This window comes from Phaseolus vulgaris, chromosome 3 (genome assembly GCF_051622355.1).
Source record: "Phaseolus vulgaris cultivar YP4 chromosome 3, ASM5162235v1, whole genome shotgun sequence".
NCBI classification, from domain to species: Eukaryota; Viridiplantae; Streptophyta; class Magnoliopsida; order Fabales; family Fabaceae; genus Phaseolus; species Phaseolus vulgaris.
The window spans coordinates 32,707,692-32,730,450 of record NC_143500.1 but is presented as its reverse complement, the minus strand read 5'-3'; the positions used below and the strand labels follow the sequence as shown (position 1 = coordinate 32,730,450).

At 33.3% G+C, this 22,759-nt stretch overlaps 2 protein-coding genes across 4 annotated transcripts; one reads left to right on the top strand and one right to left on the bottom strand.

Moving 5' to 3' along the window:
* Window positions 1–428: 428 nt before the first annotated feature.
* Window positions 429–5,082, top strand: NPSN13 (Putative plant snare 13). Its single transcript, XM_068607524.2, has 10 exons — window positions 429–865; window positions 1,601–1,693; window positions 2,101–2,194; window positions 2,355–2,392; window positions 2,654–2,751; window positions 3,697–3,776; window positions 3,844–3,900; window positions 3,982–4,074; window positions 4,159–4,233; window positions 4,568–5,082. Exons 1-10 carry the CDS (start codon window positions 789–791, stop codon window positions 4,670–4,672), a joined length of 810 nt encoding a protein of 269 aa, XP_068463625.1. The 5' UTR covers window positions 429–788; the 3' UTR covers window positions 4,673–5,082.
* Window positions 5,083–5,800: 718 nt separating this feature from the next.
* LOC137807075 (putative sugar phosphate/phosphate translocator At3g17430) lies at window positions 5,801–10,007 on the bottom strand. 3 transcript variants are annotated; one of them, XR_016519683.1, is made up of 9 exons: window positions 9,529–10,007; window positions 9,313–9,420; window positions 8,782–8,813; window positions 8,644–8,694; window positions 7,848–7,909; window positions 7,689–7,768; window positions 6,582–6,847; window positions 6,415–6,509; window positions 5,801–6,234 (listed from the first exon to the last, which is right to left on the bottom strand). XR_016519683.1 is itself a non-coding variant. In XM_068607523.2 (9 exons), the coding sequence occupies exons 1-9, from the start codon at window positions 9,610–9,612 to the stop codon at window positions 6,058–6,060; spliced, it is 1,137 nt and encodes a 378-aa protein (XP_068463624.1). In that variant the 5' UTR covers window positions 9,613–10,007; the 3' UTR covers window positions 5,801–6,057. The 3 variants fall into 3 exon arrangements, 2 of the variants coding, with proteins under 2 accessions (XP_068463624.1, XP_090156778.1); XM_068607523.2 differs by having other exon boundaries at window positions 7,507–7,768; XM_090300652.1 differs by having other exon boundaries at window positions 7,507–7,768; window positions 8,200–8,694; window positions 9,529–9,833.
* Between the last annotated feature and the right edge of the window lie 12,752 nt (window positions 10,008–22,759).

The window sequence follows — 22,759 nt, the reverse complement described above, 5'->3', positions numbered from 1 at the left end:
TATAAAAATATATCTTAATAAACAATGTTTTACAGTTTAAAAATATTACTTAGTAATGTTATTTTTCAATCAAATTCTACAAGATATTTTGATGCCATTTTCACCAACTATAATTATTTGAAATAATATTAGTTAAGACTATTTTTAAATAATATTTTAATTTATTTATAAAAATTTAATTATCCTAAAAATTTCATTCTAAGCACACTAATGATAAATAAATTAATCTAAATAAGATAAGACAAATAAAAAAATTGGGTGATGAAAGAAGATAGACGAATGAAAACAAAACTCTCCCCCGTTGTGCCAAGCTGTCATCCATTCTATTTTAATTTAAAAGTTTATATTATTTTCATCGCTAAAAAAATAAGAAATAAAAAAAGGTGGATTAATATGAGATTAAATAAGTAATTGATTAATTAATAATTAATAAAATATTATCTGACAACGGTTCCTTTCCTAATTCCATTGTTTGTTCCATCTCATGGTACAGCACACAGGTCGAACTTCCTCGTTGTGTTGTGTTGTGTTCTGTTTTCGTGTGTTGTTCTGCTCTTTCTTTCTCTTTCTCTTTCTCTCCCACCGCTATTCATTCAATCTTCAATTTTCAATTTCATCCAATCCAAACCTTCCACATTCTCCTTCTGCATTCTCCGTTCCTTTCTCAACAATTATTATGCATCATCGTCCTAATCGTCTTCTCTCACCGACCACCTAGGGTTTCTCTCCCACTTTAGGTTTTTGCTTTTTTGCCGGGATTCTGGGGGCAGACTTAATCTCCGGCAGCTATGGCCTCCAATTTGCAGATGAGTCCTCAGGTGGAGCAGATCCACGGTGAAATTCGCGACAACTTTCGTGCCCTCGCGTATGCCCTCTCTTAATTCTCTCTTCCTATCATTACGTGTTTTGTCGTACTCGTTGAGATTTAGGAATTAATTTGATAAATGATAATATTGGTAGTGGTAGATGTTGTGATTTGTGATTTTATGATTGTTGAAATTCGGGGATTGATTATCCTCTGAAATGTAATTTTATGTGATTTTAGACTTAGGGTTGTTTAGCCCCTAGGTTTGGTGGTGGTTTAACTTTTCTATTGAGGGGATTCGTTTGTATTATTTATGCAGAAGAAAAGAGTTTTCTTCTGGACTTTAACGGGTAGTGAGACTCTAGGGAGGAGTTGCTTGTTTTTTTTACCACTACACATGTTTTCTCCGGTCACAGTGATTTATTTTTCATCTCTTGAAACTCTGAATATTACTGACTTGGATGGCCTAGATTTCCCTCTCCCATTCAAAATATGGGTTGAACCAGTTGTTGGGAGTTACGTTATCCTTCCTTTGTTTATCTTTATACAAGTGACTTGTGGTTTGGTTGTATTTTTCTTTTGCTTTAGTCTTGTGATAATGTATCCTTAGTTGGTGCTACGATTATAGTTATCAAATGTTAGTTCATGGAGAAGGAAACGTAGGAACCAGGGATTAATGATCTTTGGTAAATAGATCCCATTGTTTAAGCAGTTGGGGACGTCTTATAATGTGGATGATCTGTAATGTGTTGCTTAGTTTATTTATTGTTGACAAGCTTTACCTTTTGCATCCAGAAATGGCTTCCAGAAGCTGGATAAGATTAAAGATGCCAATAGACAAACTAATCAGCTTGAAGAACTCACGGACAAGATGAGGGAGTCCAAAAGGTTAGTAGATATGCATTTTTATATTTTTAATCTTGTTATCACTCAGTGTAAACTATATCTCTCTGAACAAGATAATAAAACTGTGAATGGGAGGGAAATGCACTCTATTCAAAATATCACCTTTTCTTCTCCCCATAGGTTGGCATGGTGGAAAATTTGCTTGTTACTGTTAAACGTAATAGCAAGAGATCTGTAATGGAATTTACATCTTATACCAATTTCCCAGGATTTGATGATGTTTAACATGGGTGAATATTTTATGGAAAAGAAATGGATGGTTATTTTTGTTGTTTATCATGCTGTTGATGTGCTTTCCAGACTTCTTATTTGTCAGGTAGAATTAATTTTCTTTTTTTCAATGCCTCATTTTTGAAACAAGTCAAATTCCCTGTGATTAATGGTTTCAGGTTGATAAAGGAATTTGATCGTAAAATTAAAGATGAAGAGGGGAGAAACCCCCCAGAAGTGAATAAGCAACTGAATGATGAAAAACAATCAATGGTCAGTACCCAGAACACTTATTGTCAAGACACATAAAGTGATTCCCAGATTATCAGAAAGTAGCTCGTGTCTGAGAATTTTGCATGTTTGTTACACACTGCATGTGCATTTAAACAAACAGCCAACTCTTTAAGTTTCCTAATGTACATTCTTCTTGCAGATCAAGGAGCTAAACTCATATGTGGCATTGCGAAAAACGTAAGTTTATCTTTCCATTTCTTTCTTTAACATACTCAAATTGATTCTCTTCAAAGTTATGGAACAAATCAGATTGTCAAGACCAAGCTTCTTTATGGGCATATTCAATTTTCTAAATCATGAATTCATGACAAATGTTACTGCAAAGATTAGCAGAACGAACAAAGCAAAATTCAGTTTCCCTTTTTGTTAACTCTACTGCTAAATAAGGTTTTGGAGCTTTGAAAGGAGGATTTATGTTATCACTTCAATAATTGACAGGTACATGAACACCATTGGAAATAAAAAACTTGAACTTTTTGACAATGGAGCTGGAGCAAGCGAACCTACAGCAGATGAAAACGTTCGAATGGCATCTGGTAAGGTGTTTGATGGAATTAGTAATTGGTGCAATGAGGTGTTGTCAGAATTTTGCCATATTAATGAAATCGATTTCACAGTATATTTGTGCTTCTGTTGTAATAAGTTTCCATATAGAAATTGTGCATTGTGTGATTACTGATTTTTGCAAAGGCATACTTCAAGTTTTTATATTTATTGGTGTGTCCTTCTTGGGGTTGGGTGTGCATTTGGGTAAACAGCTTATCTTGTAGTAAATGACCAATTAAGAGTTTATCGAATAAGTACCTAAGATGAAGAGCTAATAGCTGTAAGCGGTTTTCATAAGCTATCTTGGAGAGCTTGTTTTAATAGCTGCGGGCTGTGACAGAACTCACAGATGGAGGTAACGGCAATGTTGGGTGCGCTGTGGGGGTACATGAACCAAAGGAGGTTGTGGGGTAGGGTGTTTGGGTTTGAGTCGGGTTGTATGACCCAACCTTTTTTCTAAAAAAACAAATACAATTGGGTTGACTACTGGGTTGGGCCGGGTGTATAACCCAATATAGAAACCAAAAGAGAAAAGAAACTAGGGATTGAATGCCTCAGGTTGGGTCTGGTCGCACTGTCCCTGGGTTTCTTTGCGAAGATGTTTGCACTGTGGGATTGTGATTTGTGCCATGGCCGTTCCGAACCGCCATTCTGTGACACCCAAGACAACATAGCACTGCCATGCAAAATATTCACCACGGAAATCCTCCATGGCATGACTGCTTTTTTTGACAACACTGTCATAGATATTTTCATACGTTCTCCAAGTCTCGACACCTACACAAATACTTGTGTCATAATAAGACAACTAGTCTACATAAGTTCTTCCAAGCACACCCTTGGCATGCTTATTTATATTTCTGTGTAGCAAGTAGTAAAGTAACTAGTAAATGTCCTATTTATCTTAGCAATAATGCCTTTTGCCTCTATTATAGAAATGTCAAATCAAGAACTAATCAATTCTGGGACAAAGACAATGGATGAAACTGACCAGGCTATTGAGAGATCTAAGCAGGTGAGTCTCTTCATACTTACACCTGGATTGCTGCTGCTGGGCCTTTGTTCTTACTCCTTCAATGTAGGTTGTACATCAAACAATTGAAGTTGGCACCCAAACTGCTGCTACCTTGAAAGGCCAAGTAAGTCTGATTTGCATTGAGTATGCTATAAATAAGTGCTAGATAACAATTTTGACCACTTTTCTGTTTATTATTCTGCAGACTGACCAAATGGGCCGTATTGTTAATGAACTTGATTCAATTCAGTTCTCAATTAAAAAGGCCTCCCAACTTGTTAAGGAGATTAGTAGACAGGTTGGCTTCAATTTCATTTCTTCCATGCACTGTTTACTTTCCTTCAAGACTGTCATGGAACTAATTTGTATTTCCCTATTTCAGGTAGCTACAGACAAGTGCATCATGCTTTTTCTGTTCCTTATCGTCTGTGGTGTAATTGCCATTATTGTCGTAAAGGTATCATTTTCATGTATTACTTTATGGATTTGTTCTGGATATTTTTTTCCTGTCAAATTATGGTACAGTTTTTAAAGAACTAAGATGCTCCGACAATTTATTTGAAAGAAGCCTTTTACAGGAAACATTTGAAATAACTTAATTTGGAATATCATTATACAATCTAACGTGGTGAGAACTTATATTGCATGATGATCTGCACTAGTGATTGCCTATTAAAGAAATGGTTATGTTCAATGCGCCATCTACAGATTTTCCGTTGTGCATAATGAATGTTTCATATTTATGCACAACACCTACACTGTGCTTCTGTTTTAACTGTTATCTTCTGTAGATTGTGCATCCCGGCAACAAAGATATTAGGGATATCCCGGGATTGGCACCTCCGGTTCCCACAAGGAGGCTTTTGTATGCAAGGACAACAGATCATTTCAATTAATTCTTATATTTGAACAAGAGTGAACTGCATCCTACTCCTCAATTGATTCTTGCTCTCATTAATGCGGAAGTTGGAGGATTGCTGTCTGGAGGCATTATTTTGGTCTCTTCAATTAATTAAATATATGTACACTTGCATACCCTTGTTTGTGATTTTATGTAAATCACACGAGAGCCTTCTGCTTTTCTTTCGAGTGCCATGTTCCGTTATTGTATCATTCCAAAAGTGTAGGACCAGAGAATGTAATACTGTTAAATTCGTTCTGTATATGTCTAATTCAAAGGAGATTTGCCCCCCCCCTCCCCCCTATTTCTCTTTAATGTACACACGCATTCCAAACTGTCTGATGGATTGGTTTTGTAAATTACATTCAGGGTTGAGCTTGCAGTTGTTCATATCAACTTTCTTTACTTCGGCCTTCAAGCCCCAATATTTGTTTAATTTAAATATTTTTGAAAAAAAACCGATACGTGTCGGTTATATTTTCAGTTACCTGACCCGCCTTTGAATGCGAAGGAGCCTACTCTGTTCTCTAAATTCCAGTAATTATCTAAGTATTCTTTCGTTAATTTTTATGTTAGGGATCATCATTTACTGCAGAAGACGCAGTCCAAATGGAATGTATTAAAAAGTCTGACTTACAAGTATTTTGAATATTCACTCTGGAATACTCTATTATATAATGTATCATACAGAACAATTATTTTTAGGAACAGTTTAATTTCTTCCTAAAATTTTAAAATCAACTTTCCTGATGGTATCTGGAAATATGATGTTTCTGGTAGGGACAAAGATTGGTGACTAAATTGGTGTGACGGTTGCACGGTGCTTGAAATGGGGTGGAATGAAGTGTTGTTTTTTCTCCAACAGTAGCTTGCAACGACTTGTCTAGAAATTTTGAAAGTTATTTTCTTTGTTACACTACTTTGAGAAGTGGTGGAATAAATTATGGATACATGAAGAAATAAGTTTCCCCTGATATGTTACGTGTCAAGAGAAGACCAGTATATATTGTTCTGAGGAGCTCTATCCCTAAAATCAACTGTTAATTCAGTTTTAAGAATATTATAGGAAATATATATACTTGCAATACATGATGATAATTATACCAATAGACTCTTAGAGGCCTTTTCAGAGAAAACCAACCTTCATTCAAAATTTTGTGCCCCAAATGGTGGTAATAAATTTAAACTGATATAGGAATTAAGAGGAGATTTGGTCCCCCACTCTGGTCTTAAACCTCGGATCAGCACATGAATGTGATTACAAAGAGCAAGCACGAAGGATTCCATTATTTGAGAAAGAATAGAGTGGTTTTCGCCAACTTCCACTTGTTCTTTCTCCATTTTGGAGAAAGATATATGATAAATATTGAATTGGGGTTTTCATTTTGCATGGTTGGCTAGCTGCATGCGTCCAATATGAGATACCCTTGATGAAGAAATTAACGGTGCTTCTTCATCAAAATTCATATCAGAAAGAGAACCATTGCCCCCACTACTTCCTCCACTAACATTATCTGGCATATACAAATCAGATGACCTCTTCTCGAATTTCCAGTCCTGTATGTCAATGGAATTGATCAGATAAGATAAATAAACTATAAATTAAAATGACCATGCATAAAATGTGTGAGAAAATTTTCTTGATCTTTATCAGTTACTTAATTCTTAACTCATGCTACCATGTATAACAAGTTTACATGGGCTCAAACAAATACTGAAGTTATGCCAAGAAGATACCTTTGTCATTCGATCTGGAATAATTTCAGCCGGTGATTGAGAGGCTCGGACATCCCTAACCTTAATGTAATTGTACATCACAACTCCACATAGTGCTGCAGGTAAAATATGAAAGGATGAGGAGGGAGGGAGACTAAAAAGAATTGATCTTTTCAAACAAAACTTACCAATAGCATAGCCAATTATATTCAGCCATGTTATTGCTGACTCTGGAAATATCACGGTAGAAAGGGCTATTAATATCCAGTCTTTAAGCACTCCAGCAACCCGTACGGTTACGGCACCGGTTCTACCAATTACTAAGAAAATGGAAAAATTCAAGGCTAAAGCACACAGAGCATTGGAAAAGAATATCCAAAAGTTGAACTGAATCTGTGAAACTTCCATCACGGGCTTTTCCAGCAGGTACCAAGGCACAAAGAGAAACACAAAACTGCATTCAACAAAGTACAAATGAATGAGCAGATCACATATGGTAAGCTGGTTTTGTACAAATGCAGCATTGATACCACCAATAACAGTTAACTAATAACGGAGGCAATAACATTGATATGAGAAAAATCATATACTTAGAAGAAACTAAAAATACAAGAATGACTGCTGCATATTACACATTGATGCACGAATACTTCTATTTGTATTTTCTGATACTCTAAGATACTTCATGGATACTTGTTGATGTATGATGATAATTATTCCGGTGCGTCCAATATATTCTACATCCAATATATTCTCACATCGCTTAAGAATAGAGATCAATAACAGTTTATATACACCTTCCTCTTTTAACCTTTTGATGTGTCTTCTAAAGATAAAACACTAACGGAATTCCGAATTTTGAAGTGGATAATTTAAGGATTTTTATAGTATGCATCTATCACGTACTTTTGTTATTTTTAAAGTGCATCTCCCCGTATCAGATACTCTTCGTATCCGTGTATCATACATCTAATCACGTATGTGCATGTTGTGCAGTGCAGGTACATCGCCCCAAAATACACATTAGCACTATATTATCATTGATAGGAACATGCTTTGTATGGGTAGCAGTGTTAATATGACCTCTGCATAGACTCAATTAACTATTTATACCTGCATGGAGCTATGTAATATAAGCTTGTAATAGGATTTAAACTCAAGCCCTTCTTCTGTAAAAGGACTTGTGTTAAGACCAGTCTTAAAGCTTCAGCAAAAATGCCCGTGACCTGGTAAACTGTACCAACTACATTAAAATTAATTTCTCCGTAGGAGGAAATGACAACTCCAACACTGACCAGCAACATGTTGAAGAACACATCACACCTCGCTTTGTCAGTGCCACAAATAACAGCCACGAGGAATGTTGCCACGGGCACTGAAAAATCATGTTTTAGAATCAAGAAAATATCATTCAGAGAGTAAGCAAAGCATTTGACGTCTGTTAAAAAACGTACTTAGAGCTTTGAGCATCTGGATGAAGGCCACAGAAATATGCAAATAAGCTGTGTTACCAAACCTGTAAAGACAGAATAAATTCTTCATAAAAACATGATTGTTTCTTCAGAAGTACTGATATTGCAGAAGGTGTGAGAATGTGAATAGAGCACACAAGTTTCACCAAAGTAGTACAACTTATCATAATTTTCTTAGAAACATCATAGTTAGATTGAACGGATTAATTAAAATGGTAGAAAATGAACAAATTCCAAATGTGTAGGTGACGCAAAAAGTAAAATATACTTTTCTGGCAAGCATATTATAATAACTTAAGGCCACAGACAATCTATTCCAGAGTTTGATAATGACCTTTCATTGGATAGAGAATCGTGATCATTCCAATACTAAATGATCCACTTCACTCTTTATTATGCCAGATTCTTTGAAAAAGGGCTTTCATTTGAGATCATATAACTTCATGCCTACAGTACCATCTTAATAGTTTTAGTCGATGCAGGAGTGTCATCTCCATCCTAATGCGGGCTAATGTCCGAATATCCTTAAAGGTTACATTAGAAAAAAAGTTTTGAAAACCAAATCCTACTGACAAGAAATTGGTTAGGTCCCCAGTCTAGATTATTCAGAAGTGTGGCACAGAAAAGAAGGGTAAAAAGTAGGCCAAAAACAGTCAAAACTAATTAAGAAGTAAACCAGACTTTTCACAAATGTGAAGGATACTCCCATTATCAAATCTGAGGATAAGTTTTATCCCAACTCAGAGCAACTTCAGTTTGCCCATGTTGTACTGCTTACCAAAGACTTGAAGCAAAGAAAGCACTAATTGGTATCACGCAAGTTGCATATCTGCAATGCAATAAAGAAAGTGTTTTAAGAAATAACTTGTCAAAGGAGAAGAAGCTCAAAAAGGCTTCAACTCAAAGACACACTTACATTTCAAATGTCATTTTGACAGGAGATACAACCTGCAATCAGAGAAAAGGAAAATAACTTAAGATAATCAAATAACCAGGCAAAGAAAGTGACCAAAACAAGGGTGAAAGGAAGGCACTAAAAGTTCAGGTAAGAGGAAGAGTTGTGCAAATGGCACAAAGAAGCACATCTTAATGAAAGTGAAACACTAACATCAACATTTACACAAGCACGTAAGCATATAAAAAGGTTTTTTTAGAAATCACATCATTGACTTGAGATTCACCCACAAAAGAAAACTATAATTAATGGTAACACTAACAAACAGAACATGATAGCGGTGCCCCTAGATGCGATCAATATCAAAGCCTATACACTCGAATAAAGAACACAGTAACATCCACTGTAGAAACTTAGCACACAATTCAACTTTTTGGTCAAAAATAAAGCCAACACTGAATACTAAAGGCACTCAAAATTGACAATAAACCAGCAAAAGGAGCATATTCTCAAAGTACAACACTACACCAAAACAAAAACGGCACAACATACCTTAAAGACCCGGACAAGAAAAAATGCCACTGCCCCAGAAAAGCCCATGTGAATCATGGTCAGTGTTATAGGAAGCGGAAAGTTAAAGTACTTTGGAGATAGAACCCACTGCAAATTTTATTGAAAAGAAAAAACATGATACTACATTAGAGATGCTGTAACTAAAAGTAAAATCTAGTTGAAGGTTGCTATGTATATATATAGTCACTAATATACCTTGTTGTACAAAATGACTCCAGAAGAAAGCAAAATGTAGACAAACAAGTAGAAATAAGTGAAGAAGAGCGTTTTGTTAATCATTTTGGTCCCAAAGAAAGAAGAAGCTTCAGAAGCATAAAAGGTTCAGTTACACGAGGATCCAAAACTGGGATGAGGTGAACGCGGTTGTTCAAGACCCATCTCCTAAAATGGAGCAAAGCTCGTATCTTTGGAGTTGCAGCATCGATTCAAACGCTGGAACATGAAGCAGAGAGAAAAGGGCACGTGCAGAAAAACAAAGAAGATATGGGTTTGTGGCTATCTATGGCGCGAAGCGAAGCAATGAAGGGAAGATCCAGGTTCGCGCGAGTGGGGTTCAAATGGAGCAGAGAGCGCGTGAAGAGGAGAAGAAGCGTGTGGGAGCATGTGTCTGTGTGAAATGTTATTCTGCATAGGACGAGTAACGGACCTGCAACATTGGTACTACACAGTACTGTACCTTCTGTCCCATACTTTTCAAACTTTATGTATAGAAAATGTATAATATTCTTATAAATTATTTTTTGGTTTCAGAATAATTTTATTTATACCGAATTTAAAAATGACTTTTTGATTCTAAACAAAAATAATTGTAGTTTATTGTATTTAATTAAATATAAAAGTTTAAGCATATATTGACTTAGACTCCTTGTAAGTCTTTGTAAAAATGAATTTAAATTTTATCTAAACCTATCATTCATCCATGTAAGTTTGTAATTAAATTGAGATAAAAATTGACTTGCGATGATCTTAACTTTGTAAAAATTCTGTTTAATTTTTGTGTCTTTATTATGTAGTTATTGTGCTTACGTTACGGATACATGGTGCATTTATGGCGTTGTGTCGGTGATGATGTTGCTCCCAAGGGAGAGGGAGGATAGGAATAAAAAATTATAATTTAAGTCAATAATTTTCATATTCAAATAGTTTAAAATTGGAATAAAAAATTTATTAAACCATAGGACACGTGATTCTAAAAAATTCTTAATTTGAAGAAAAATAAAATAAAATTAACTAGATAAATATTTTGGAATATTATATCCATATAATTATATAAGATGGTCCGGTAATCTAATAAATTTATAATAAAATAGATTTTAGATGATTTTAATATTATTTAAAATTATTCATCTATATAAAAATATAGCAAACTAATAACTAATTGTAATCAAGGTTGAATGCGAACATAAGAAATATTTCAATTAGTAGTTCAATAAATCGATACGATGCATTTGGAAATTAATATGAAGATTGATATATGATTGATGAACTCAATTATCTTATAAAAAAATTCTGACATATTGGGTATTGATTTTGCCACGAATGTTTGATCCAGCCCATTTTTCTTATGGACTACGGAAACTTTTTGATAAATGGAACAGCAATAGCTTCTGATATATAGTTGGTGGCCAAAAATTTAGCCAACTTCATTTTTCATATTTCAAAGCTAAACTGATGGAACAACAACAAACCTTAAAAAACAACTAACCTAGTTTGAAGACAATCTGGCATGTCTATGATTCCTTCAATTTTCACAATTAATATCTCAGAATTTGTTTATTACTCTTACTGTTAGTTCTTTTAGTCTTTTTTTAATACTACATTTGAGAGTTATCATCTATTTTATTTCCTGAAAGAGTTGACACCATCACTTTGATCCTTCAATCATTGAAAAAGTGACATCAAAATCATTGTGTAATGCAAATCACAGGTTGATGTGTAAAAATTGATGACATATGGAGCTAAATTAATACTTACAAATAAGACATTGGATTAATATATTATATTCTTATCATCAACCAATTAAATCAATCTTAATTCATTCAAAAGACCAAATTGATTAGTGCCATATATATTTGACAGTTTGAAAAGTTCTTTTGTGACAAACATGATCTCAGCTTTAGAAGCCCAGAAAGAAGCAGAAATTGAAGAATTGAAAACTGAACTTCCAATAAGAAAATGGCCAGTTTTAGGTAGGAGGGGATTGCAGTCAGCATCATGGTTCATGACAAGCACTTTCTATCCTCTGCATAAGACATGTTTTAAAAAACAAAAACACATTAAAGTATGTAGAAATGTTGGAGTTATGCATAAACCTGAACCAGAGGCAACCTCTGCATAATAATTATTAAAAGGAATCTTGGTGAAGTGTTGAGGGTGTGACAGTTATAAATAAGAATGAATATTGATAATAATTATGAATAGATATAAAATGGATGGATGAATGGAACTGTCATGACAAAACCAGCTAAGCTAACTATATAATAAGTATAAGATGAAGGGACAAAGGAGTTTCAACTACTAACACCACAATGCATAAGCAACAGCAGCACCAAACCAGAATGCAGAATGTTGCGTGTGTGTTCACACTATACTTAAAAACCATGTGTGGACATGTCTCAAACGGCAAGACCACATCCTAATTTTGATATCCCCCACCCACAAGTTCCACCCTAATGCTTCACATGATCAATTTTCAAAACTCACCACTTCCAGGGAAAGCTTTTCTCCAAGGATTCTTCTTCATGGACTCATTAGAACAAATCATTTGCAAGAATCCCATGATGGGGACTTTTCTATTTCCATCAAATCTTCCTCATATCCATCTAACACATAAGTCAATTCATATATGCAACATCGTTTCGTGTCACCTTAATCCACCATTTCATATTTGAGTTTTCAATTAATATTTTGAGAAAGATTTTTCTTTTTTATAACATCATATATAGTTTCAATATGAATATTTGTAATTGGTAATAAAAATATTGAATTAATTTATTAAAAAATCACTTTAATTCTACCTAAATTTCACAAAATCAGTTCAAAATTTATACTCATATGAAATGTTTTTATTCACATCGATATAATTTTCAAACAAATTTTAGTTTTTAACTTTTATGTTAAAAAATAGTTATTTTAGTCTTTAAATATGTTAAAGATTTTATCTTTACATGAGACAAAATTTTAGTATATAAATAAAATGAAAACTTTATTTTGCAACTAAATTTTATGAAATTGAATTACCTATAAACTTGTCTAATAAGAAAACATATCATTTTAATTTATTTTAGGACACACCATATTATAATCTTTTTTTATTGTTTAAACTAACAAAGACCAAAATTTATTCAACTATAAAGATATCAAACAAGTAAATTAAAGATCATGTAATCTAATGATTGGTTTCTTATGTTGTTCTTGTTCGGATGAGTTTGATTAATGAAATGTCTATGACTAAGGTATTGTCTAGTGTGAGATATTTTTCCCCTTTTTTTATTTTTGTTAAGCATGAGTAGGGTTGGTTTTGGAACTTTCTTAAGTACATGTGTATGATACATGAGGGTGAAGAAGACAAGATAAGAATATAACTTTAAAGGTGAATTTGTTTAGTGACCAAAAAGGGTAATTTCTCTTTTATTTATTTTTCTTTGTCCTTGAGTAAAAAAGAATGTGAGTTGTTAGTGTGTGAAGTGAATGAATAGGAATTGGTTATTTATTTATGTGTGTGTAAGGAAGTACAAATTTGAGTTGTTCTTAATGTATGTAAGTTGGTTCTGACAAAATCTAAGAATAGAAGGCAAATAATGTTGTGAAAGATTGAGTGTGAATTTACATGATTGTGAAAAATGAAATTTAGTGGCCAATTGGGGTTGTTGTCGGTAGAAGAGGTGGCTTTGCTGCCACCACTGTCTCCTTGCTTTGTTTACCAAAAATGTAATCAGACACAAAAGGGAAGAAAAGCTCATTTATGTTTTTCTTCTTCAGAATATCTTCTAAAGCTTTTAGCTTTTTCCAAACCCATTCAAATGGATTTTTTTAATGTGAAAAATTTAATTTAGTGCATGTTTTATATAGCATCAAAATCCATGTTTAGACTATTATATTAACTGTAATTCTTTTTTAATGGTAAAAGTTAATCAATGGAGGTTTATATGATAGTGTATGTCCAACTTTTGGGAAAGTGATTAAAGGTCAATAATGTGTTAGGATGATTTTTTTTTTGGAGATAATTTATTTTTATAGATGATCTAAAATAGTTTATGAAAAAAAATTATGTACTTTGGATGATAAATGTTTAAAAATTAAAATTTTGAAAATTTGATTGATTATTAAAAATTATAGAATTTCAAAGTTTATTTAAAAAATAAATAAAAAATTGAAATTTTTCCATAATCTTTATCACTCGTATTTATGTTAGCCTAATTTTTTCACTGATTTCAATAAATTTTATTAACATATATTAAATTTATTTTTATATATATATGTATATCAAAATAATTTTCAATTAATATTTTTTTATAAATATCATGCTAGGCAACATGTGTCATCACATGAAAAATAATATTAAATTAAAAAAGAAAAAAAAAACATGGGAACTAGATCAAACTCATGCGAAAAAAATAAAAAAACAAAGAAACTTGCAAGAGTAGTTTATGCATTGAGAGTTTAAACCCAAAAAATTAAGAATTAAATAAAGACATGAAGAGGAACAAAAGAACATTTTATAATGCGTAACTCTCATAAAAACAAAAAAGAAAAACGATTGAATCCCAAAAATTCAATCCAATCAGATTAATCATCTTCTATAATATTGATGAACGTCACTACCATTATTTTTTGTTGGATTGACTTGTTTTAGAGATCATTTTATTGGCTTTCACTCCAGCTTTAGGAGTTTAGGAGGACATCTAAGCCTTTTAGAGGTTTGAATTAGTTTATTGTCTTCACTTAATGATTTCTCCTTATCTATCTTTTCAATATAGAACTTAGAAACCAAATTGACTTCTTTTAAGAAAATATCAATCAAAGTAAATTCAATTGTATTCGTTGTCAAGATGGTCAGACATGATTCTTAAACCTCTTATCACTTGGAAGAGATTCAAAATAATTTTGCAAGACTAAACCTTGAGAAACAGATTTAGAAGTAATTTGTTTGACATATTAACTAATTTAGGACTTGTTACATTAGTTGCAAATTTGAGACGAGAGAACTTTTCTAAAAGACCATAATTTTAAGGAGGATTTGAGTCTTTTTTTTTTTTTAGCAAATCATCTAATTCATGGACATCCTTCAAAGGAGGCATATCAACAAAAATATCATCCTTGAATAAGCCCATATATCTTCATCAAAAATTTTAAACTTTTGACCAATAAGAGATTCATCCTCCACCTGGCCAACAATAACTTCAACAAGGTTATCAAATCAATAGCAACTCCTTCAACTTCTATCACTCTTGCATTACGATCATATATTTTTATCTCTACCATACAATTTTGTTTTTATATGACACCAATCAATTCCTTATGAAGGGCATCATTAATTTATTTGATCTAGACAATCACAAGTTTATATTGTACAATAACAGCTTTAGATAGAACAATAGGTGGTTTGGTGTTATTGAAGTTATCAAGATGTCGTTTTTGCATTTAGAAATATCATGCCCTATCATTTTGTATGAAGAGTAAAATGGAGGCAATTTCTCAAATTCAATATCTGCAATAAAAGCAAAACTAGGTTTTCCTACATAAATTTGATTACGCAAAACAAATAACATATCAATATCAATCAACACTCTAACAAAAAAAAATATAGATTTATTCATAGTGCAGTCATCAAGAGAAAGAGGAGTATCATCCAACAAAAGAGAACCAGTGCATCAAGTGTGCGACAAACCAAGCCGCGAGCAAGAACGTTGGCAAACAAGACATTGATCAGAGGACCAGCGTTACAAACCAGACTACGACAAAAAACCCAAGACAACCACACCTCCAAAAAACTACACCACTTAATGATAGGGCATGGATTACGTTTATATATTAAGAGAACAAAACCCTAATTGTCTACCGCCAAACACCCACCAAATCCTATATGCATGGATTAATTGTTTATCAACATTTTTTTACTATCTTTTACCATCAATATTACCCCTACTAACTTTTAAAGATTTTTTGGTCTAATAATATAATCATAAATATCATAAACAAAATATAAAGTTAAAAAATGTTGTGCGTCTCTTATTTTTAACTATTACTTTTTTTAATTTATATTTGTTCTTTTATTTTTTTTTATAAAACATAATACTTTATTTACTATTAAGCATTTTACATATCTTTATTTTATACATAATCCTAACTACGTTTATATATTATCATATTCTTCCTTTATATATATATATATATATATATATATATATATATATAAACATATTCTTTAAAATTCTAACTCTTTTATTTTTCAGATTGTTTATGGATTGATACGAGGGGAAGTTGCAAAGATATTGAAAGTAACAGTTATAGGATACGTCATGTATATTGTAGTTGTATTTACGGTATTGCTATGGACGTCTACACATATCCAAAAATGTAACTTGTATCATATAAGATAATTATCCAATGCATAAGGAGATCATCTATTCACTTCAAACTATACATACAAGTTTATTCTATCATTTAAAAAAACATAAAGAAAGTGAACACAAATATCATAAAAATAAATAAATAATATAAAATTAGATATCATAAGTTTCCATTGTATTTTTAAACAGACAAGTCTAAATTTATTTTTGTAATAAAATAAATTCATACAAGATTATTTTATCTTACAAACACTACAAGAAATCATGAAATAGAAATCAATTTTTAGATACCAAAATAATTAGTTACAATAGATCAATTTTTAAATACAAAAATAATTAGTTACAATAGAAACTAAAACAGAGATCATTTTAAAAACTAAAAAAAAAATTGGTTTCTAAATTAGTTTCTATTATTGTTAAATAGTTTTTAAATTGGTATCTAATTAGCAACTAAGGTTTTAACTACCAATTATTTAATTTAAATCTCTAACCTAACATTTTCGAGTACAAATTAATTTAAACTTAAGTACAACTATTACTAGTTTCCTTTCTCATAATTTACAATTTAAATAATTTTGTTTAAGGTTTATATATATATATATATATATATATATATATAAAACATGCGTGGATGTATATATATTATTATATATATTTTTTGTTTATAATATATTTATATAACATGCGTCAATGTATATAAATTATTTTATATATTTTTATTTATAATACATATATATATATATATATATATATATATAACGTGTGGCAGTTCACCTGTATATATATATTATTATATATATATAACATGCGGCTGATTACCTTTATATAGTTGTATTTGTATGTAATATTTAAAGATAGTGGAGTATACCATTATAGCCATAAAATAAATAACAATATAAAAAAGATAAGGTTAGGTATACCTCATACGTAAAGTAATATCAAATAAATCATTTAAAAGTCATAGATGTATTCTTTAATATCTTGTTAAAAATGCACTTAAATTGGATTAAAAGTTTTTAATTTTTTTTTGGTTATATTTTTTTCTCTCTCCTCTCTTTTCTTTCTTTTCTTTAACTTTTTTATTTCTTCCTTTCTCTCTTCATTTGATATCACCGTCACTTATGTTTAAAGATGCGTCTGTGATTATTATCTCATTTGTTTTCAATTGATTTTTACTGTGGAATTTAATTTCAATTGGATTGATTTTAATGTTCAATTTCTTCTATATTGGCTGCATTTTTATCTTCTTTTTTTTCTTAAAATAAAGTATGACTTTTTTTTTTAAATAAAAGCTTTCATGTTAGGTATCACTATGCCACTTAAGATCTCAGCTAGGCTGACACCTCAAGTAACAACAATCATTTACCATCACATGAAAAAAATATTATTAAACAAAAGAAAAAAGAAAAAGAAAAAAATACAAAAATACGGGGGGACTAGACAAAAACCCATATGTTAACAAAAACGATACATAGGTAGACTATACCTATTCATAAAGAATTCTAAGAACAGACAAGGTGGAAACCTATTATACCAAAGAAAAGGTTCTCTATGAAAAAATCCTAAATTAGCCAACTTATCAGCACACGCATTTCCTTCACGAAAAATATGAGTAACTGTAAACCTAATTTTCCCACAGTAATTAAGATAAGCATTCCATCGATTACGAAGCATCCAAGGAACATTTGTCCTAGCAGTAAACGCAGCACAAACCAAAGCAGAATCACATTCCAGTCAGACATTAGTAAGTCCCATCTTTTGAGCTTCCTCCATAGCATGTATAACCCCATAAAACTCAGCAACCAGAGCAGTCTGAACTTCAAGAAACGCAGAAAAAGCTCCAATAAATTCCCCCATACTCCCACGAAAAATACCTCCGCAAGTAGCAAGACCAGGATATCCCCTAGCAACCCCATCAATGTTAATTTTTACCCAGCCTGGTGAAGGAAATTCCCATCTAATAGGAAGAGGACGTAGAACTTTACCAGTACGAGTGTTAATACCAAAACACTTTAACACATTGAAATCAAACATATCATTCTTCATTGAAGCTTTAGACGAATTACCCACTAGACAAGTTAAGTCTTTAATAACCAAAATAGCCCTAGAAACCTCAATCTTATCCTGAAAGCGAGCATAATTCCTCATACGCCATATCATCCAAATAGAAAAAGTTATCACAGCTAGCTTAATTAATTTAACCAACGGACTACCATCACTCTTAATAAAAGAAAGAAGATCATCCTTATTAGAGAAATGATAAGTAGGAAAAATGTGTTGAACCCAACTCCAAATACGCAAAGCATTAGCACATTAAAAAAATAAATGTTGAATAGATTCCTCGTGCTTTTCACAAAGCGTACACATAGAACAAATATGCAAACCTTTATTTTGAATATGCTGATCTGTAGGAAGTCGCCCATGAAAACTTTCCAAAGGACAAGAGTTTTGGAAGGCGGAATATATGAAGACCAAATAAATTTACCCCAACCACAGGAAACCCCTGGATCCAAGAAAAAAGTCCTAGCTGATTTAAGAGTGAGACGACCAGACTCATCTAGAATCCAATTAGGAATATCCTGTACCGACCTAACCATGATATGACTAAAAAGATGAGGCATCTGCTGTAAAGACAATGGAATATTCCAATCACTACCTGTCCAAAACTGAGAGACTGTATCCGGAATACTAGCACCATCAGATAATCCTGCAATATTTGCTAAAGAAGTAGTAGCACATCATTTATCATTCCAAAAATTAATAAGAGAACCTGTACCAACAGTCCAAGAAGTATAATCAAGTATAGTAGAATAAAACTGCTTAATTCCAGGCCAAAGAGATGACGATCTATAAACCATTCGAAACTCATATTTTGATTTAAGGACCCTAGCTTTCAAGAGCAGAGACCAAGGCTTGTTGCTATAAGCAAAGTTCCAAGCAAGCTTAAGAAGATATGCATTATTTTCATGGTGAAGGTTAATAATTTTCAAACCTCCATTCTCAAGGGGAGAACAAATCGTATCCCAATTAACAGTAGCTATACCTTTTTTCATAATATCACCAGTCCAGATAAAATTTCGACACCACTGTTCAACTTGCTTAAGAAGAGAAACAGGCCATTTATACAAATTAAAACTATAAGCTAGAAGACCCGTAATCACCGTATTGACCAACTGAACTCGACCCATCATGCTAAGAGATTTACCTTTCCAAGAAGCTAACTTCAATTTGACTTTATCAGCCAAAGGTTGAAGAAAACGATCCCTTGGAGCACCAACAAAGATAGGCACTCCTAAATAAGTGAAAGGCAAACAACCATGACTACAAGAAAGAATACGCTGAATTTTGGTGACAAATCTTGTAAAATTATCCATGGTGAAAAAACTACTCTTAGAATTATTAACATATTGACCAGAGAAATCACCATATGTTTTAAGAAAATTTCTCAAATTTCTAAGAGACTTAGTATCCGCCCTACAGAAAATAAAAATGTCATCCGCATATAAAATATGAGAGGGAGTGAGAAAACCTTGTGGACTAGCCATATGTAGAATCTTCTTATCATTCACAAGCTTTGAGAGACCTCTACTAAGAACTTCCTCTGCAAGACAAAAAAGTATAGGAGACAAAGGATCACCTTGTCTAACACCTCTACTACAAGGAAAAAAACCCACCAAACTACCATTTATTCTTATAGAAAGCATAGCTGAACGGAGAATAGTACTAATCCAACCGACAAACGAGGGGTGAAAACCAAAGCGTGACAAAACTGATAGTAAAAACTTCCAACTTAGAGTGTCAAAAGCTTTGTGAATATCAACTTTGTAAGCCACATTGCCTCCGTGAACCTTTTTAGAAAGCAAGTTAATAGCTTCAGAAGCAATACTAATACAATCTTGAATCTGTCTGCCCTGCACAAACCCATACTGATTAGGAGAAATAATTCTGGCAGCCACAAGAGCAAGCCGATCGGCCAAAATCTTGGAAATAATCTTAAATTTAAAATTAGCAACAGCAATCGGCCTGTAATCTTTAATAGATTCAGCACCCTGAATCTTAGGAATAAGAGATACCACATTACTGTTCATTCCAGGGAGAACCCAGTTTTGTTTAAAAAAATGTTGGACTGCATTACAAACATCTGTCCCAATAATATCCCAACAAGAATGATAAAAAAACACCACCAAAGCCATCAGGACCTAGAGCACTATTACCATTAAGGTTAAAAACAACATTCTTGATTTCCAAAAAATCAGGACATTTAAGCAACATCATATTCTCCTCAGAGGAAACCAGCTCAGGAATATAAGTACCAATAAAATCTTCCATATTGTTTGCATCCTGATCATGAGAAATAGACTCGGCATAAAGAGTTTTATAAAAGTCCAAAATATGTTCCTCAATGAGTGTAGGATCCACAGTAACAACATTATCAATTCGTAGACGATGAATCCCACTAAAATTATTCCTCCTCTTGACCACAGCATGGAAAAAAACAGTATTTCTATCCCCATCTTTAAACCAAAGCATTTTTGCCCTTTCTTTCCAAAACAAATATTGACAGTGAAGAGCCTGATCAAGCTCCTCTTTAGCGATCCTTTCTTGACAGAGAAGTCCATCAATATCAGACATACTAGCAGTCTCTAAGGTTTGTTGAAGACCAAGCAGAAGACCCTGTTTAAGAAGAACTGCATTGTGAACATTACCAAAAGAATTTTTATTCTAGTCACGTAGCTCAACTTTCAACCTTTTTAACTTATGATGTAAAATAAACATAGGACAACCAACAACCTTATTAGCTCAAGAATCATGAATAAGCTTCATACATGAAGCGTCTTGAAGCCACATAGAAAAGAAACGAAAATTGCTAACCTTCTTCAAAGAATTACTAGCAAGACTAGTAAGAATAGGGGAATGATCAAAACAATTTTTAACAAGAACCTGATAAGTACAAGAATCCCATTCATCCAAACACACTTCGTTATATAACGCCCTATCCAATTTTCTATGAATTCTATGGAGCCCTCTCCTTCCATTACACCAAGTATAGCAAGTACCAGTAAAAGGCATACAAGAAAGATCATTAGTATTAATCCAATCGAGGAATTCATTGCAAGAAACCTGATTAGGAGCCACCCCTCCTTTACAGTCATCGGCTGAGAGCACAACATTAAAATCACCCATAATACACCAAGACCCTATGAAGGAACTAAGATCCCTCCACAAAACCCGTTTAGCTACGTATGTGGTAGCACCATAAACACCTGCAAAACTAAAACATTTATCATGCAAATGACAAGTTACAGAAATAAATTGTTCATTTACCAAGAAATTTCGAACTAAATTAGGAACCGACAAACACCAAAGCTTAGCAGCTTTATTAACAATAGGAGACGTAGCCACCAAATGCATATTAACAGATTTGAAAATGACTTCAAAAGCATCAGTGTACGGCACCATAGGTTCAGCAAGAAAAACCAGAAGAGGTTTGTGTAGTTTGAGTAAACTAATCAACATCTCCACAGTTTTGTGGTTTCCCAATCCTCTAACATTCCAGAAAAATGAAGAGACTTTCATTGCGACGTTGTGGAGAGAACTGCCTTAGCAGTTTTTTTGGATTTACCACTCTTCTTAGGTGGTCTCCCTGGGTTTCTTTTAGTGCAAACTATTTCCTCCCCAGTATCATTGTCATCCTCCTCCATCTCTGAAAGAACATTTGTATTTTCCAAACCATCAAGAGAGGAAAAGTGATTTTGCAGGACCAACGATAGTGCTTTAACATCAGCAGAAGATTTAGCCTTCTGAGGTTCAACAATGGCACTAGACGTACCAATATAAGGATCACCTCCCACATCAGTAGTGTCTAAACCATCAAGAGAGGAGAAGTGATTTTTTAGCACCAACGACGGGGATGGTACAGTCACAATAGCAGAGACCTCCTCATGATGACCATCAATTGGATTATTGGATAGGGTTGTAGTAGGAACAGGTGATTTAACCCGCTGAGGAGAGATGGGTACCACCACAGGAGTCAAGACCTCCACATGATCAGAGCCCTTGGCTTGCATAAGGGCAGGTGAATTCCTTAGCGTCCCCGTTTCTGGGAAATTCGAAGTGTGAGTGGGCAATCCTTGCATGGATTCATGATCCGAGGCATCTTCAAGAGAAGGCATATCAGCAAAATCGTCCTCCACTCCACCTGGTTTATCAAGAGCAGTATAACCCAAGAGTGACCCTGCTTTAGCTCCAACAGAAGCATTAATGGTCAATTTATCAATGTAACCTTCCACTTGCTTCGGCTGCGGATCTTTTTTACGATACTCTTTACGTTGTTTTGGGACCTCAATCCTCCCCTGATCTCGTTCATCAGAAATTATCTTATGAGAAGATTTATGTTGAGACCTAGGAGCACGATCCTGATCATGAATCACTCGGCACTAAGCAAGCTCATGGCCTATCACCTTACAGTGAGAACAAAAAGGAGGGAGCCATTCATATTCCACACCAGCTACAAAGGTAAAGTCTGAGCGTTCAACCCAGAGATGATCAGGAAGAGGGGACAACATATCAATATCCACCAGTAATCTAGCAAACATACCCCTTTTCTTTCTCATAGTATTCTCATCCAAAACTAAAGGAGTACCAAGACATTTTATGATTGAAAAAATCACATGTGGCCTCCAATACTCCAAAGGCAAACTATAGATTCTAACCCAGGCCTGAGTTTTTGTACTCTTCATGGTGGTCGGAACAAAATCTTTCGTCCAGGCAAAAAGTCTCAAGAAACCCGGAGATAACTTCAAGGAACCCATCCCGAGAACCCACCGCATGTCTTCTAAAGAAGCGAACTCAAA